The sequence below is a fragment of the Salvelinus fontinalis genome, chromosome 9, assembly GCF_029448725.1.
Source record: "Salvelinus fontinalis isolate EN_2023a chromosome 9, ASM2944872v1, whole genome shotgun sequence".
NCBI lineage: Eukaryota > Metazoa > Chordata > Actinopteri > Salmoniformes > Salmonidae > Salvelinus > Salvelinus fontinalis.
Window position 1 is genome coordinate 16,104,649 of NC_074673.1, and position 19,557 is coordinate 16,124,205.

General features: G+C 40.7%; 1 protein-coding gene across 1 annotated transcript; it reads left to right on the forward strand.

The window, feature by feature from the left end:
• The first annotated feature begins 402 nt into the window (after nucleotides 1-402).
• Nucleotides 403-14,207, forward strand: LOC129862161 (ovochymase-2-like). The gene is made up of 12 exons (XM_055933555.1): nucleotides 403-552; nucleotides 2,153-2,293; nucleotides 3,160-3,290; nucleotides 3,888-3,981; nucleotides 4,202-4,333; nucleotides 4,553-4,609; nucleotides 7,039-7,222; nucleotides 7,482-7,539; nucleotides 7,760-7,952; nucleotides 8,338-8,480; nucleotides 8,827-8,989; nucleotides 9,276-14,207. The coding sequence occupies exons 1-12, from the start codon at nucleotides 480-482 to the stop codon at nucleotides 9,392-9,394; spliced, it is 1,488 nt and encodes a 495-aa protein (XP_055789530.1). The 5' UTR covers nucleotides 403-479; the 3' UTR covers nucleotides 9,395-14,207.
• Nucleotides 14,208-19,557: the final 5,350 nt, after the last annotated feature.

Sequence of the window (19,557 nt, forward strand, 5' to 3'; positions counted from 1 at the left end):
GACTGCTTCGATCACGTGGATTGGGATATGTTCCGCATTGCGTCCAACAACAACATTGACAAATACGCTGATTCGGTGAGCGAGTTCATTAGAAAGTCCTAACCGACTTGCCAAAACTATAGTTTGTCAACAAGACATTGGTGGAGTGGTTGAAAAACAAGTTTTAATGACTCCAATCTAATTGTATGTAAACTTACGACTTCAACTATATATCCTAATCTGACTTTGATGCAGGCCATGAAGGCTAGGCGTCCCGCTAGCGGGACAACTTCCGGTGAAACTGGAGGACACGCAGTTCAAATAAATAATCATAAAAATTATGGATTTTAAACATTTATGTACATACAAGTGTCTTATATCGGTTGAAAGCTTACATTACATTACAGTAAACATCTTTCTCTCTCTCTCGTAGGATATGTTCCTGGTCCATCAGCGTTCCTATAGGGAGGAGTATTCTGCTGGAATTCTTGGAATTCGACATGGAGAATGACACCCTCTGTCACAGTGACCAACTCACGGTATCTGTGGGTGCAGACTCAGGGAGGCCTATTGGTGAGAGATGAGGCTGCTGTACAGTACCAGTCAAAAGTTTGGACACACCTACTCATTCAAGGGTTTTTCTTTATTTTTACTATTTTCTACATTGTAGAGTAATAGTGAAGACATCAACAATATCAAATAACACGTATGGAATCATGTAGTAACCAAAAAAGTGATAAACAAATCAAAATAGATTTTAGATTTTAGATTCTTCAAAGTAACAACCCTTTGCCTTGATTACAGCTTTGCACACTCTTGGCATTCTCTCAACCAGCTTCACCTGTAATACTTTCCCAACAATCTTCAAGGAATTCCCATATATGCTGAGCACTTGTTGGCTGTTTTTCCATCACTCTCCGGTCTAACTTATCCCAAACGATCTCAATTGGTTTGAGGTCGGGTGATTGTGGAGGTCACCAGGTCGTCTGATGCAGCACTCCATCACTCTCCTTCTAGGTCAAATAGCCCTTACAAAGCCTGGAGGTGTGTTGGGTCATTGTCCTATTGAAAGCAGAATTGCTGCAGAATGCTATGGTAGCTATCTTGGATAAGTGCGCCTTGAATTCTAAAAAAATCATCAGCAAAGCACCCCCACACCATCACACATCCTCCTCCATGCTTCACGGTGGGAACCACACATAAGGAGATCATCCGTTCACTTACTCTGCTTTTCACAAAGACGGCGGTTGGAAACCAAAATATCACATTTGGACAGATGTCCATTGCTTATGTTTCTTGGCCCAAGCAAGTCTCTTCTTATTATTGGTGTCCTTTTGTAGTTATTTCTTTGCAGCAATTCAACCATGAAGGCCTGATTCACGCAGTCTCCTCTGAATAGTTGATGTTGAGATGTGTCTGTTACTTGAACTCTGTGAAGCATTTATTTGGGCTGCAATTTCTGTGGTTGGTAATTCTAATGAACTTATCCTCTGCAGCAGAGGTAACTGTGGGTCTTCATTTCCTGTGGCGGTCTAGTTTCATCATAGCGCTTGATGGTTTTTGCAACTGCACTTGACAACATTTTCAAAGTTCTTGAAATGTTCCGCTTTGACTGACATTCATGTCTTAAAGTATTGATGGACTGTCATTTCTTTGCTTATTTGAGCTGTTCTTATCATAATATGGACTTGGTCTTTTACCAAATAGGGCTATCTTCTGTATACTATCCCTACCTTGTCACAACACAACTGATTGGCTCAAACACATTAAGAAGTCAAGAAATTCCACAAATTAACTTTTAACAAGGCACACCTGTTAGTTGAAATTCATTCCAGGTGACTACCTCATGAAGCTGGTTGAGAGAATGCCAAGAGTGTGCAAAGCTGTCATCAAGGCAAAGGGTGGCTACTTTGAAGAATCTCATATGTATTATATATTTTGATTTGTTTAATACTTTTTTTGGTTATTTCATGATTCCATATGTGTTATTTCATAGTTTTGATGTATTCACTATTATTTTACAATGTAGAAAATAGTAAAAAAATAAAGAAAACCCTTGATTGAGTAGGTGTGTCCAAACTTTTGACTGGTACTGTATGTCTCCCTAGTTTTCTCCTTCCCACCAGTTGATGGGGGGGTTTGACTTTGTGATCTCCCATTGGCTGTCTCTTAGGGAGGTTCTGTGGCAGCGCCCCCCCGCCCCCAGTGCTCATCGACTCCCACAGTGCTTCTCTCCAATTTGTGTCTGATGTCAGTGGAACAGGAAGCGGATTTGTTGTTAGATTCCGAGGTGTCGAGGGAAATTCTGTGCCTGGTGAGTAACCGTTACGTCAACCCACGTTTCCTTGGCTCACCAAGCCTAACCCCCCCAGCTCAGGAATAGAACAACTCAGAACTCAGAGGTTAATTAAACAAGTTTATGGAGTAGTATGTCATCATTACTGTGTGTGCATTGCGATTATAAAGACATAGTCTGACACTAACAGATGGATCCTCATAGCATTTGTTTTTTGCTAAATAATTCTCATGTTCTCTGTCTGTACTACAAATAGCTGTGTATTGCATTTGTGACTTGATGCTAGAATACGTTGTTTGGCAGGGGCCTTCAGGGCAGAGCTGTGTGTTGGGTCTGATGTTTCATCACCCTGCCTGCTGACAGGATGTGTCTAGTTGCTCTGAGTTCCTGACAAATGATATAGGCTCCCTACTCTCTCTTTCAATCCCAGTAGGGCCCTCCACCCTGTGAGCCACACACCCTCCAACTGCTGCTAGTCAGACACACACACACTCATACGCACTTTCACTCACACGCACGCAGGCCCACACACACACTCATGCACACACACACGCTTTCACGCACACAAAAACACACACACACACACACAGACATTCATGCTCATGGGGCTGACTCTCCCATAGTTACATAACAGCCAGGAAGGCACACAGCAGTCTCATGACCTGGTAATGAGGTGCAGAGGTTCTGTGATGAAAACACACACTCCTGCACTGTAACTACACCACCACGTGGGTCAGAGATAGGAGCCAAGATGCCGGGCGGACAGTGTTTGTGTTGCACTGATGCACATGTATTGCCAAGGGTTAAGTGTGCGACAGTGTGAGTATGGAGCCACAGAGAGGGCAGGGCTTGTGGCTGATAATGTGTCCATTGTATTTGTACAGCGTCGGGATGTGGCACCGTGGCTCTGGTCCAGGATCAGAGGGCCGTACACAGTCTCAACTACCCACAATCCTACAGCAACGACTCTGTCTGCCACTGGGTCATCTACGCCCCCAAGGGTCACATTGTCAAGGTGACACATGTTGACCTGTACTTCTTACGCAGTAAGGGTTGTAAGAGTTTGTGTACTGTCCTGTCCTGGGGTGGCAGGTAGCTTAGTGATTAGAGCATTGGACTAGTAACCGAAAGGTTGCAAGATCGAATCCCCGAGCTGATAAGGTAAAAATCTGCCCCTGAACAAGGCAGTTAACCCACTGTTCCTAGGCCATCATTGAAAATAAGAATTTGTTCTTAACTGACTTGCCTAGTTAAATAAAGGTAAAAAAATATTTTATCATTATAATTGTGTCCTCTCATGTAGCAAGGCCGTTGTGACTGAAGGGATACCCCAGAGACTGATCTCTCCCAGTGGACTCATGAATACATTCATGGTGGCACTCTGCCTACACAGTGATAGTTCGTTCAGTCTCTGATGTGGATGGGATCAGTTTACATGTACTGGAAAGAATGTGATACTCACCTTGATTAAACAACAACAACAACAGACTGCAACACTGTAAATGCACTTGCCACATTTTTTGTCGAAATTAAGATGAGTGAAGGATGCTGTTTTCTTCATTTTTTTCATTATTTTTTCATTTTTGAAATTGTATTGTCTTTTGTCTTGCAGCTTGACTTTGATGACTTTGACCTGGAGCAATCGGATGACTGCGAGTATGATTCACTGACTGTTCTTGGAGATGTGGATACAAAAGAGGAGATAGGTACAGAATCTGACCCTAAGATCAATAGACCAACAAACCTATCCAAATGGATTTGACTTTTATGGCACATTAATAATTGTAATAGATGCTGAAATATAAATGAACAAAACTCAACTCAAGCTGAAAGAGATATCTCTTTCGCACGCATGCACACGCACACGCACACACACACACACACACACACATTTCAAGTAGGGTAATGTTTGTGTCCTTGTGTAAGCGGTGCTGTGTGGTAGGAATGTGCCTCCCCCCGTCCTGAGCTATGACAACGTGATGGTCCTCCAGTTCACCTCTGATAGCACGGTCACCTACCGAGGCTTCCACGCCACCGTGTCATTCATCAGTAAGATCGGTGAGTGTGACACCGACACACATAAACCACACATTCATATTACTCCCCATAAGAAGCCCACAGATCAGGTTATCCTGAAACTTTCCATAACAGATCATGCGTTTACAATATTTTACATTTCATAACTGTTGCATGATAAGATAAATGCTTCAATATTTTATATAAATTTGGCTGTTCTGTCATGCTAGCTGATCACAGACAATCTGACTCTTTACACAGACCTGCTGGACGGGGAGTCAGAGGATGACACTGTTCACTTTCGCCACTCACTGTCAGGTTGGTTATACGTTGTCCTTAGACCAGGCTTTCCTTTTGCACCTTTTTTTTCATACCTAAAGGGGCCCTTAAATTCTCAATCAAATAGCTAAATGATCCTTGGTTTAACCATCTTAAAACAATTCCATATGTTAGCTTAGTAGAATTAACACTAAACGTTTGTTTATTAACTTTAAGCAGTGGCGGGCAGTGGCGTTTAAAATTGGGAAGGTACAACATGTTGCGAAGTTGCAAAACGTACTAGATGATATGATTTTGCGAAACGTATTATATGTTATAAATTCTAGCTAGCTGGCTAACGCTAGATAGGCTAGGAGATATGGTTAGGGTTAAGTTTAGGAGTTAGGTTAAAGGGTTAAGGTTAGGGTTAGGGTTATGGGGAGAGTTAGCTAAAAGGGTTAAGGTTAGCTAACATGCTAAGTAGCTGCAAAGTAGATAAAAATTATTAAGTACTGTAGTTGAAAAGTTTCTAATTAGCTAAAATTGTCCATGATGAGAATCAAACTTGCAACCTTTGCGTTGCTAAACGTTTGCGTTAGACACCCACCTATCCACCCTGACCAATCACCCTACTTTAGTTTCTGCCTTAAGTAACACTCTATCTTATGTAACCATACCAAAAGTAAGATATTATCCTAATTTGAGTGTCCCGGATTTATGTTTACTATGTTACATCAAGTCTATGAGACCAGGCCGCAATATTAGTTAATGGCATAGTCAACATAGCTAATGGAACTAATGCATTAGTGAACCCGCTACAATCACGCATTACAGTGTACAGCAAACGATTTAGCAGGTACACCGGCGGGCACCGGTGGTAATTCATTATATAAATTACCTTGACTTGGAAGAGTTGGATAGTCTTAGCCAGCTAGCTAACATAAATAGCATTCCTCTCTGTTTGAGCCGATTGTTTGAGTGGGCTAAATTAGCTAGCTGCAGAAGCTAGCTAAGTAAGTGAAAAGAAGAAAATGAAATATAGCCAGCTCTCTCTCTGCTTCTTCTCCTTAATTTTTTAAAGAAATGAATTTGTACAACTATTGCCTTTCTCTTTCTTTGAGTCAACTACTCACCACATTTTATGCACTGCAGTGCTAGCTAGCTGTAGCTTATGCTTTCAGTACCATATTCATTCTCTGATCCTTTGATTGGGTGGAGACCATGTCAGTTCATGCTGCAAAAGCTCTGATAGGTTGGAGGACGTCCTCCGGAAGTCTTCAGAATTACTATGTAAGTCTACGGAAGGGGGTGAGACCATGAGCATCCTAGGTTTTGTATTGAAGTCAATGTACCCTGAGGAGAACGGAAAATAGATGTCCTCCGGCTAAACCATGGTGCTACCCCAGAGACTGGTGTTGAGGCTACTGTATACCTTCATAGTCTTATCTAAAAATTATAACTTTTTTAATATTTCACTATTTTTATTTTTATGAAATTCACTGAGTAGGATGGTCCTCCCCTTCCTCCTCTGATGAGCCTCAACTGACTTTAAGAAACCCATTACTCCAAATGGACTAACACTCTTGTTGGAATGCATGCACACCAGCTCCAGGCTGCAGGTTGGTCCGCTCCCAGTTTCTGGTTGGTCCAGGCTGTGGGCGTGTCTCCTCTGTTCACTTACTGCTTTTCAACTCAGCAGTGATAATAGACCAATGGGTGTTCATGCATGGTCTGCAAAGTACCTGTAACTACACCCCCCTCTGTATATACAGTGAAACTAAAACGTTTAATTTGACTCTATACTCCAGCATGAATGGTAAATCATGTATTTTTTAAAGATTGTTTGTGTCATTTTGGAGTAACTTTTATTGTTAATAAGAATGGGATATCTTTCTGAACACGTCTACATTAATGTGGATGCTACAATGATTACAGATAAACATGAATGATCTGTGAATAATGATGAGTGAGAAAGTTAGAGGCTAACCTCTCCTGTTATTGGTAATGGTGAGAGTATGTTTTGGGGGTATGATCATTGTTTCTCTGTAACTTTGTCGCTCATCATTAATCACGATTATTCATGATTCATTCATACATTATTTACCATTAATTTGTATTGGACACGACATAATCCGAAACACAACCAAAACAAACTGCAAATGCATTCAACAATTTGGTAGAGTCCTACGCTTGATGTAGTCATTGTGTGCTAGGATATGGGGCCAAATACTAAACTTGACTACTCTGACTTCTAATACACTATAAGTGACACCTTTAAGTGGGGGGACATCTGTAGATACAGTACATAAAGTGCTGTCATTTCTAAACAGTAAAACAGATATGTATGAAAATACCATCAAATAAAATGATGTACTGTCGCCTCAAATCCAAAATATTGGAGTAGAGAGTCAAATTAGAGGTTTTAACTTTACTGTTTAAATAAATACAGAGTGGAGTGTAACTGTGTGTGTGCGTGTTCGACCTCTCAGACTCGTGTGGAATGCGTCATGTCCGTGCTGCCTCGACCTCCAGTGAGTCTTTGGAAGGAGAGGGGACATCGCGACACGCCTGGCCCTGGGACGTTCGGCTCAGCATGAACACTAACAACATCTGCTATGGGGCCATCATCCAGCCTGCCTGGGTCCTCACTGCTGCACACTGCCTTCTAGGCCTGTGAGTGTCACATATATCCTATACTTTTTCATCAATGAACATTTTTATAAAAATAATAATAACAGTGCACATACACACTCATATCCTATAGTAATAAATATAAATTTAGTGAAAAATAAATTGTGTATTTGAACAGTTTGAAAACTATTTGAAAGCTCCTATGCTATACTTTTCCATAGTTGAAGATGTTAATCATAAAAACAGATCATAATAACACCAGCCTCTATTTTTGTATTTGTTTCTTTTCAAACTAACACAGGGAGGAGGACCAATCATTAAGGTCACTGTTGGTGGAGACGGGAGGCCCGAATAACCAGGTAGGATGAAGCATCCACAGGCAGTCTACGCATCACTCAGTGTGTCAGTGTCCTCTCTCTCTCTCTCTCTCTCTCTCTCTCTCTCTCTCTCTCTCTCTCTCTCTCTCTCTCTCACTCTCTCACTCTCTCACTCTCTCACTCTCTCACTCTCTCTCTCTCTCTCTCACACACACACACACACCTCTATGTCTCTGTGTTATTGTCTATATGGGTCCTATAGAGGCGTGGTGTGAGGAGGCTAGTGCTGCACCCTCAGTATGACCCCTCCTCCCAGGACTATGATGTGGCCCTGATACAGCTGGACTCCCCGCTGCTCATCACTGAGCATGCCTTGTCCGTCTGTCTGCCCTGCTCGGGACCGGAAGTTCCACACTCCCAGGTCTGCATGCTTTCATCGTGGGAGAGTCAGACAGGTATGTACAGTATCATGCCATACTGTGTTTAGGGCAAATGGAATTTTGCAGCCCTAACTATGTTTGACCCACAACAAGACACCATGATGACAAAGCAAAAAGATCACTGTATCACGATGAGTGTCATTGTAAAAAGTTTGTTTATGTGGGCACAGGGATTATGTCTATGTACAAACATGACATTACCTCATTCAAAGTGTGTGTGTGTGTCAGTCTTTCAGTGATTGTGTTTTTTGTGTGTGTGTGTGTGTGTGTCAGTCTTTCAGTGATTGTGCGTATTTGAGTGTGTGTGTATGGGTGGGTGTAGCATGTGTGTTAACAGTATGTGTTTGTAGTTTTCTGTGTGTAGCCTAACACAGAGACTGTGGTGTATGTTGACTGTTAGGTGGACCATGGAACAGCACTGTTGAGCCGCTAGAGGTGCCACTTGTGAGTCATGCTGACTGTGAGCGTTATAACACTGGTAGACTGACCCCTAGAATGCTGTGTGCTGGGCCGCCACAGCATCGTGGACAGGACACGTGCACGGTGAGGAACACACAGGGTTCATAGCACCACTGTAAACACTGGAACACATCGGGATGGATGGGTGGTGGCTGTTACAGTATAACAACAGTGGACTCAAAGGATTTGTGTTATCATACATCCCCCTCTGGTGGCAATGTTTGGAACTATGGTTTATAACCATATCAGAGAGCACATTGAGGGCCTTTTCTTAAACTTTGAAGTACTCAGTACCAGTCCAAGACGATAGAATACAGTCACCCAAACCATGTAACTGTATATAATACGGTAGAGGATAAAGTATAATCTCATTGCGAGGAGTTTCATTTGTCAGAAACATTAAGTTAAAGATCAAACGGTCTTCCTTCAGGGTCCAGGTGATTCTGGGGGAGCACTGGTGTGTCAGAGAGAGGACTCTGGTTACTTTGTCCTGGGAGTGAGCAGCCGAAAGGAAGGCTGTGGGAAGTTCCAGAGGCCAGGAGTCTACACCTCAGTCCCCATGATAACAGACTGGATCCACGAACAACTCCACGGTGAGGGAGGTTTGTCATGTGGATCTGTGGTGCTACTACACAATCTCTAGTGTCTTGAAAGCAATTCTTCATGCCTTTACATCATCTGGCTAATGGCACTCAAAGAGTTCTGCCTTATATTGTCCTGAGATGGGAAACACTCAAAAACGCAACAATATCTGTGGGGTTAACTCAAGTACTGTGTGAATCATTCATTTCTTTTCACATTCCTACAGTTTACTCAAGAGTAACATATTATGTATTTTCTTAAGTGTGTTTCTCTGTGTCTCCGGCTTTCTGTCCACAGAAGATTCAGCTGACTCCTCTAGAACCCTGCTATACCAGAAGCAGCAGGAGGAGCTGGCCTCCAGCATAGATTATGATGATAATAACTATGGAGCGGAGTCATCTGGAGAATCCTGTTAGCCTTGACCCACCTAGCTTGAGGCTGGAGGACCATGTGGTATTCTAACGGAGTCAAGCTGCTTTTTGTTGCTTGCATATACCGCTCAGAAATGAAGCAGACACAGCGGTTCTAACAGAGACATGATTTGAAAAAGGAACATCCAATCAGCACAAATTCCATGGATTTGTGGGAAGGGCTATGGAACAATTGTATTGTCACTCTCTCTATTCACACGCACGCACGCACATTTCTCTCTCTCTCTCTCTCTCTCTCTCGCACGCACGCACGCACGCACGCACGCACGCACACACTTTCTTTGTAAACCAGTGTTCAACCACTGAGTGATCTGACACTGGAGTGATAATATTAAATTATAGCGTCATCAACATGCTTGGAGATATTTTAATTAATTAGACAGTGTGCACATGCACACACACACAAACCTTTTCCAGTGCTAAACCGGTGCTCAACCCCTGAGTGATCAGACACTGAAGTGATATTGGTTCATCTGGTTCACTCAGCTGTGCTTTGTCATGGCTCCGCCATAGTGAGTTCCTCTCTCCTATTGGTCCGTCAGCCCTCCATTAACTCCCCTTCCTCTAGGTAGCCTTGGTGCAAAGGCCTGACTCCAGGGCCTGGCTCCGTATGTTTGACACCCCTGTAACGAAATCATCTTTGGTTACAGCTCAACAGGAGTTGTTTTCAAGGCTACGATGCTGAAGTCGACTGAAAGAAAATCTCCAAAGTCACCTAGGGGTGGCCTAGCAGTTAAGAGCGTTGGTCCAGTACCTGAAAGGTCATTGGTTTGAATCCCTGAGACAAATAGGTGAAAATGTGCCCTGAACCCTAGTTGCTCTGGATAAGTGTTTCTGCTAAATGATGTACATGTCTAGGGGAAGTATGCTTTGTCATTCGAAATACAGGTAACTTCCTGACATCAATAGTCAGATAAGTGGAAAGATGGCATGGAGAATATTACCTGATGAGGCCAGCTTATGCAATTCTGCCTTTGAGGGTTGTTCACAAACAGATAGATGATACAGTATCTACTTGACAGAAAGGACTAACAGAATCAAACATATGAAACCTGAGGGGTATACTACAATGCAGGATCAAGGAGTTAGCCAGCTAACTTGCCTAAGTATTCTGATATAACTTTAATATTTTTTGAAAAGATGAGCTTGAAATGGGCATCGTCAAATTGATTTAATATCAATGTTTTGCTTTTTTTTTATTAACCATAAAAGCAATAGTTATTTCTGGTTACTTATCAAAGTTAGCTGGCTAACTGATGGATCATACCTTGCAGTATACCCCTCTGATCTCCACCCCAGACGTAAAGTCTTTCCGCCTTACATCCAGGTTCATGTAGAGACCATGTCTAGTTGTTACGATATTTTTTTTATTTTTTTTATTTCACCTTTATTTAACCAGGTAGGCAAATTGAGAACACGTTCTCATTTACAATTGCGACCTGGCCAAGATAAAGCAAAGCAGTTCGACACATACAACAACACATAGTTACACATGGAGTAAAACAAACATACAGTCAATAATACAGTGAAAATAAGTCTATATACAATATGAGCAAGTGAGGTGAGATAAGGGAGGTGAAGGCAAACAAAATATATATATAAATAAAATAAAAAAATATATATTAAAAAGGCCATGGTGGCGAAGTAAATACAATATAGCAAGTAAAAAAAATAACACTGGAATGGTTGGTTTGCAGTGGAAGAAGGTGCAAAGTAGAGATAGAAATAATGGGGTGCAAAGGAGCAAAATAAATAAATACAGTAGGTAAAGAGGTAGTTGTTTGGGCTAAATTATAGATGGGCTATGTACAGGTGCAGTAATCTATGAGCTGCTCTGACAGCTATATTACTAAAGGTTACAGGAAGTGTCGATTGCTGAAAGTACACAAACTCTATCAATACCAAAAACACATGGACGTACTGGATACAGCTGGCATGCAGGTCCTCAGGAGGAAATGAAAACTTCAGTCTTCTCCAGATAATGTGGCACCACCTGCTGGTAGGAACAAGGTCACTGTCTGTTGGATTCAATGAAATCAACCCGCAGAGGGATAGAGGGATTGGGCCAAAAGTAATCTTCTAAAACTATAAACAAAGATGAAGAAATCTCTTCAGAGCTTGTGCCTGTTCAACAGTTGTCTGACCAATGCTTCAACTTCTAAACAATGAAACAACAATCAAAACCTACATTATTTTCATAAATACACTAAACAAAAATATATACGAAACATGTAAAGTGTTGGTCCCATGTTTCATGAGCAGAAATAAAAGATCCCAGAAATGTTCCATATGCACAAAAAGCTTATTTTTCTTAAATGTTGCACACACATGTATTTACATGTGTTCATGAGTATTTCTCCCTTGCCAAAGATAATTAATCCACTTGACAGGTGTGGCATATCAAGAAGCTGATTAAACAGCATGATCATTACAAATGTGCACCTTGTGCTGGGGACAATAAAAGGCCACTCTAAAATGTGCAGTTTTGTCACACAACACAATGCCACAGATGTCTCAAGTATTTAAGGAGCTAGCAATTGGCATGATGACTGCAGTAATGTCTACCAGAGCTGTTGCCAGATAATTGAATGTTAATTTCTCTACCATAAGCCGCCTTCAACGTCGTTTTAGAGAATTTGGTAGTACGTCCAACCGGCCTCACAACCGCAGACCACATGTAACCACGCCAGCCCTTCCACATCTGTCTTCTTCACCTGCGGGATCGTCTGAGACCAGCCACCCAGGCAGCTGATGAAACTGTGGGTTTGCATAACTGAAGAATATCTGCACAGTCTGTCAGAAACCGTCTAAGGGATGCTCATCTGCATGCTTGTCGTCCTCACCAGGGTCTTGACCTGATTGTAGTTCGGCATTGTAACCAACTTCAGTGGGCAAATGCTCACCTTCAATGGCCACTGGCACGCTGGAGAAGTGTGTTCTTCTCGGATTAATCCCGGTTTCAACTGTACCGGGCAGATGGAAGACAGCGTGTATGGCGTCGTGTGTGGACGAGCAATTTGCTGATGTCAACATTGCCCCATGGTGGCGTTGGGGTTATGATATGGGCAGGCATAAGCTACAGACAATGAACACAAATGCATTTTATTGATGGCAATTTGAATGCACAGAGATACAGTGACGTGCCATTCATCCACTGTCATGTCACCTATTGAGCATGTTTGGGATGCTCTGGATTGAAGTGTATGACAGCGTGTTCCAGTTCCCGACAATATCCAGCAACTTCGTACAGCAATTGAAGAGGAGCAGGACAGCATTCCACATTCCACAGGCTACAATCAACACACCAGATACTGACTGGTTTTCTGATCCAGGCCCCTACCTTTTTTTAAGGTATATTTGACGATCAGATGCATATCTGTATTGTCACGCCCTGACCTTAGAGAGCCTTTTTATGTCTCTATTTGGTTTGGTCAGGGTGTGATTTGGGGTGGGCATTCTATGTTTTTGTTTTCTATGATTTTGTATTTCTATGTTTTGGCCGGGTATGGTTCTCAATCAGGGACAGCTGTCTATCATTGTCTCTGATTGGGAACCATACTTAGGTATCCCTTTTCCCTCCTTTCAGTGTGGGAAGTTGTCTTTGTTTGTGGCACTTTAGCCTTAAGTTTCACGGTTGTTTTTGTATTGTTTATTGTTTTTGTCGGCGTCATCTTAAATAAAAAGGAATATGTACGCTCACCACGCTGCGCTTTGGTCTACTTCCTTTGACGGCCGTGACATGTATTCCCAGTCATGTGAAATTCATAGATTAGGGCCTGAATTAATTTATTTCAATTGACTGATTTCATGAAAACAAATTGCTGCATGTTGCATTTTATTTTTCTTCAGTGTAAAAACTTTATAAGCCATGCCATTCTAAAAAGGTTTATTCTTTAACTGTAAGATTTATGGGAAGATTGTTCCATTTAATTAGATCTGTTTTCATGTTGTTGAGTAATGGGATAACGTTATCTTTACTGTATATATTTTTTGTTTGTTGTCACTTATTAAGCCTCCTAAGTATTTTTTTTGTATTTTTTTGTGGTCCACTTAAAGAATTGCTGTAAATAAGAGTTATTATTTTTATTTTTCCTATTGCCATTATTTTAGTTTTTTCCACATGTATTTTATATCCTGAGATTTTAGAGTATTCTGAAAATATTTTTAACAAGGGGGGCATTGAGTTTTCAATATTTGTCAGGTACAGTACATCACGAGATCGTCAGGCAAATAAGTTTAGTTTATACTCATGTTTACCTATACTTTGGGTCCTGTCTAATTCGGCAAGCGGTTCAATTGCTAGTGCAAACAGGAGGGGAGACAGAGGGCATCCCTGTCTTGTGCTCCTTTCTAAAGCAATTTATTCAGATACTGTATTATTTGTGTACATATTTGCATTAGGATATTTATATAACATTATTATGAAATGTATTATTTCAACTGGAAAGTTGAAGGCTTACCAAAGTTTTTAATAGAAAAGGTCATTCAAGACAGTAGAAAGCCTTTTCAGCATCCAACGCCAATATTGATAAATCTACATCTTGTATTTTAGCTTATTGTATCATTGTATCATATTGAAACATGTTCTTGTATTTTTTTTGTAAGTGTCTATTTTATTTTTAATAACCCCTGTTTCATTAAAATGTCAAGTCTGGTAAGACTTTTGCTATTCTGTTGCTTATGAGTTTTGTTATTATTTGTTATTTATTTTTTATTTTGTCACAAGTTATTACATTTATGGGTCTGTAATCTGCAGGGGACTCTCCAGATTGTCCTGCTTCTAATATAATATAATATAACTGAGATAACTGTTTGATACATGGAGCTAGGAAGCACTGAATTGAGTGACATACAGTACAGTGCAAAGGTTTTAGGATGGTGTGAAAAAATGCTGTAAAGTTAGAATGCTTTAAAAAATAGACATGTTAATAAATTATATTTATCAATTAACTAAATTCAAAGTGAGTAAACAGAAGAAAAATCTAAATCGAATCCATATTTGGTGTGACCACCCTTTGCCTTCAAAACAGCATCAATTATTGTAGGTACACTTGCACAAAGTCAGGGATTTTGTAGGCATATTGTCAGGTGTATGATTAAATAATTATACCAAACAGGTGCTGATGATCATCAATCAATTTGTAGGTTGAAACACAATCATTAACTGAAACAGAAACAGCTGTGTAGGAGAAATGAAACTGGGTGAGGAACAACCAAACTCCGCTAACAAGGTGAGGTTGCGGAAGACAGTTTACTGTCAAAAGTCATGCTCCATGGCAAGACTGAGCACAGCAATAAGACACAAGGTAGTCATACCGCATCAGCAAGGTCTCTCCCAGGCAGAAATTTCAAGGCAGACAGGGGTTTCCAGGTGTGCTGTCCAAGCTATTTTGAAGAAGCACAAAGACACGGGCAACGTTAAGGACCGTAGACGCAGTGGTCGGCCAAGGGAACTTACTGCAGCAGATGAAAGACACATCATGCTTAATTCTCTTCGCAGTCGGAAGATGTCCAGCAGTGCCATGAGCTCAGAATTGGCAGAAAACAGTGGGACCCTGGTACACACATTTACTGTCCGGAGAAGTCTGGTCAGAAGCGGCCTTCATAGAAGACTTGTGGCCAAAAAGCCATACCTCCGACGTGGAAACAAGGCCAAGCGACTCAACTATGCACAAAAACACAGGAACTGGGGTGCAGAAAAATGGCAGCAGGTGCTCTGCTACTGGTTGTAGCAGAAAGCAGTTTGTTCGCCGAAGGGCTGGGGAGCGGTACACGAATGAGTGTCTGCAGGCAACAGTGAAGCATGGTGGATTTTCCTTGCAAGTTTGGGGCTACATTTCTGCAAATGGAGTTAGGGATTTGGTCAGAATTAATGGTCTCCTCAATGCTGAGAAGTACAGGCAGATACTTATCCATCATGCAATACCCTCAGGGAGGCATCTGATTGGCCCCAAATGTATTCTGCAGCACACAAAGACCCCGCACATACAGTGAAAGTCATTAAGAACTAAATTCAGCATAAAGAAGATCAAGGTGTCCTGGAAGTGATGGTATGGCCCCCACAGAGCCCTGATCTCAACATCATCGAATCTGTTTGGGATTACATGAAGAGAGAGAAGCACCTGAGGCTGCATAAATCCACAGAAGAACTGTGGTTAGTTCGCCAAGATGTTTGGGCCTGCCTACCTGCTGAGTTCCTTCAAACTGTGTGCAAGTGTACCTAGAAGATGTAATGCTGTTTTGAAGGCAAAGGGTGGTCACATCAAATGTGATTTGATGTAGATTTTTCTTCTATTCGCTCACTTTTGTTAATTGATAAATATAAACTATTAACCTGTCTATTTTTGAAAGCATTCTTACTTTACAGTATTTTTTTCACACCTGCCTACATTTTTTGCACAGTACTGTATGTCTTATCATTTCAGTAAATTAGGAGCTCTACTTTGTCCCAGAATGTTAAGTAACATTTTATGGGAAAGCTGTCCATACCTGGTGCTTTTTTTCACGTGAAAGTTTTGTCTAATATTTATTTGGGAGGGATTTTTTTTCTTCCTGATAGTTGCTTCAGGGTTGTTGAGTCTAAGGCTGTAAGATCAGTCCAACTTTAATTTGGATTTATATAGATTTTCATAAAAGCCTTTAAAATGGAAATTAATAGCGTTGTCTAATTGAAGCATTTGTATCCTTAACTTTTAAAACTATAACTGGTTTGGCATGTATTCATTTGTGAGGAATACAAGGTGTTTCCTGGGTTTATTTGCCAGTAAATAGTATGTTTAATTTTAGTTTAACCTGTAGTTGTTGGCTCTCTTCAATCTAAAACATATGCCTGCTTAAGTTCAGAAATGTTTTCTTTTTGAACTCTTTTCTTTTTTATTAACTCAGATTTATGTTTTGCCGAGAATGAGATTATCATCCCCTTAACATCCCAGATTATGTCAGGGGAAGGCTTTACTCTGTCCTCATTTGTAATGGTAAAGTTTTTTTTGTTTTTGTTTATGTATTTAATAAATTTTGGTTCTTGACGATGCGCTCTGTTCATTCTCCATATTCTGTCACTAAGTATATTTTATGTTGGTGTAATTAAGCACGATACAGGAGAATGATCCGATATCACTATGTCATGGATTTCTTTACCCAATAAATGTAGTGAATTTTGGGAAATATACATTAAATGTAGTCAATTCTTGAGTAGATTTTCTTACTTTGAGAAAAAAAAGGAGTAGTCTTTTGTAGTCGAATAGTAATCTCCAGATGTCCTTTAGATTATTTGTAGAGATTATGTTTTTTTCAGCCTCTTTGGAGGTTCCTTGAATATACCCTTTATTGTTGTCTAACTTGCTAAATTTGTGATTTAGGTTGCCTGCTAACCCCCCACCCCAAGATTTTCCACCTGGGGGGATATACAATTAAACCAATATGTATTTTTCACCATGTATGTCACGTTCCTGACCGTTTTTTTGTTATTTTGTATGCGTTTGACGGTCAGGGCGTGAGTTTGGGTGGGTAGTCTATGTTGTGTGTTTCTATGTTTGTTAAGGGTGACCTGATATGGCTCTCAATTAGAGGCAGGTGGTTTTCATTTCCTCTGATTGAGAGCCATATTAAGGTAGGTGTTTTCACACTGTTTGTTGGTGGGTGGTTGTCTCATGTGTCTGTGTATGTTACGCCACACGGGACTGTTTTCGGTTTTGTTTGTTCGTTTTATGTAGTCAGTTTTCCTGTTATTGCGATCTTCGTGTTTCATGTAAGTTCGTCGTCCAGGTCTGTCTACGTCGTTTATTGTTTTGTAATTATTCAAGTGTTCGTCGTGTTTTCTGTTTTGTTTAATAAATAATATGTCGAACTACAACGCTGCATTTTGGTCGAATCACTACTCCTCCTTTTCGGATGAAGAGGAGGAGGAACGCCGTTACAATGTAAGGTACTGGGATATAAGGGAAAAGGTTGTATTCTTGTTTGTCAGGATGCCTACAACAAGTGAACTTTTTAAGAAATAGACTGCCTTCTTCCTATGATAGTTTTCTAATAATGGCCTTTGAACATTCCCTTTATTTTTTTTAGGGCATAAACGATATTCATTGCTTTTACTGTCAACTGTACATTGTGTTGTATTTGAATATCAGACTGAATCTATTCATTGAATACAGTAGGTGGCAGTATAGGCCTCTCCAACCCAGCTCCCCTTTTAAATTATTACATTTCTCCTTTTTGAAACGTACCTCTTGCAGGAAAACCACACCTGCTGATAATCTCTTTTAAATGTTCTAGAACCTTGTGCTTTTTCTTTCCATTGTGGAGTCCATGTACATTCCATGTAATAAATTGGATTTTGTTGGCCTTGTCTGTTCGGTCCATCATTGAAGAACCAGACAAAACATTTTAGCAGACTTGTCATAGGGCGGTGTACATCCCATGGAACACACAAAAAACATAAAGCAAAGTACTACATTGTACTTTGAGGCCCTGTGCCTTTTTAGGTCTTTAATGCTCCAACTCCTCTCCTGATGTACCAACAGTCTGTGGATTATGTCATAAACACACTGGAGAAAGACTGCCTTTTAAATACTGTGTTCAGTTTGTAATACCTTGTGAATTTAATTCAACTATAGTGGCTAGTGGGTCTCTACTTGGGGAGAGTGGGTCCACCGAAAGACCGAAGTGTCTGATGCCCTCCCAGTCATCCCGTCTTGATCCCCAATGACTTGACATCCTCTCGTAATCTGGCCAGAACTCTTATTCATTTTACAGCAGGTTTGCAAGTCACAGAAATAAATAAAATGACATTGTAGTATAGATAAATCCCACCTTCCCTGTTTCCCATGTGTTTCTACTTGTTTTAGAGTGCATGGTTTTACACCTGCAAAAACTAATTCAGATCATTCTGATTCTTCTGACAAATTATAGGATTTTCACAAATTTAGGGCTTGATTCAATACGTATTGCGAGATTGAGATTGAAATGTAAAGGTCATTTATGATTGAAATGAAATGCAGCGTTTACGTGAATGCAGTCTCCGCAAACAAATCAAATCAAGCTTTATTTATGCAGCACATTTCAGACATGGAATGCAACACAATGTACTTCACAGGAAAAAACTAATAAAAAACAATGAAAATAAAAGCTGAAATATTTACTGCACAACAAACATAAGATAAAAAATAAAGGAATGACACAAACTGAACATGTAAAAAGCACCCTAAGGAAAAGTAAAACTAAAAATATGTTTTTAAATATGTCTTCAGTTTCAGCCCTCCACAGGTTCTCTGGCAGGGGTGGCATAGTAACTAAAGGCTGCCTCTCCACGTCTCTTGATCCTAAGCTTTGGAACAGTTAGAAGGCCAGTTCCAGAGGACCTGAGGGACCTACTGTGTATAGTACATAACTTAAAAGCATGTCTGACATGCATCGGGGTGCACAATCATGAATTGATAAAAAAAAACAGAAGAATCTTAAATGAAATTCTAAAACTCACAGGCAGCCAGTGCAGAGACTTTAAAACCGGTGTAATGTGTGCTCTCCGTCTGGTCTTGGCCAGTACCCTGCAGCATTCTGTATGTTTTACAGTTCAGAGACCTTTAAACCGGTGTAATGTGTGCTCTCCGTCTGGTCTTGTTCAGTACCCTGCAGCATTCTGTATGTTTTACAGTACAGAGACTTTAAAACCGGTGTAATGTGTGCTCTCCGTCTGGTCTTGGTCAGTACCCTGCAGCATTCTGTATGTTTTACAGTACAGAGACTTTAAAACCGGTGTAATGTGTGCTCTCCGTCTGGTCTTGGTCAGTACCCTGCAGCATTCTGTATGTTTTACAGTACAGAGACTTTAAAACCGGTGTAATGTGTGCTCTCCGTCTGGTCTTGGCCAGTACCCTGCAGCATTCTGTATGTTTTCCAGTTGACCAATGACTTTCTTGGGTAGAACATTTAGATGTGGAGGAAAGTTCACATCGGTTTGCGGGGGAAGGATTTATCATGCAATCAATGTTTGAGAAGAGCACTCTCAAATTATTCTGATTAATAGTGATCAAGTAAGAATATTGTGCCTGTCTGGCATTTCTAACTGCCTTGTTATGTATGTCAAGTGGCTCTCTCAGGATATCATAATGAACCTGCAACTTTGGCTTTTTTCACTTCTGCTCTGCCTTTCT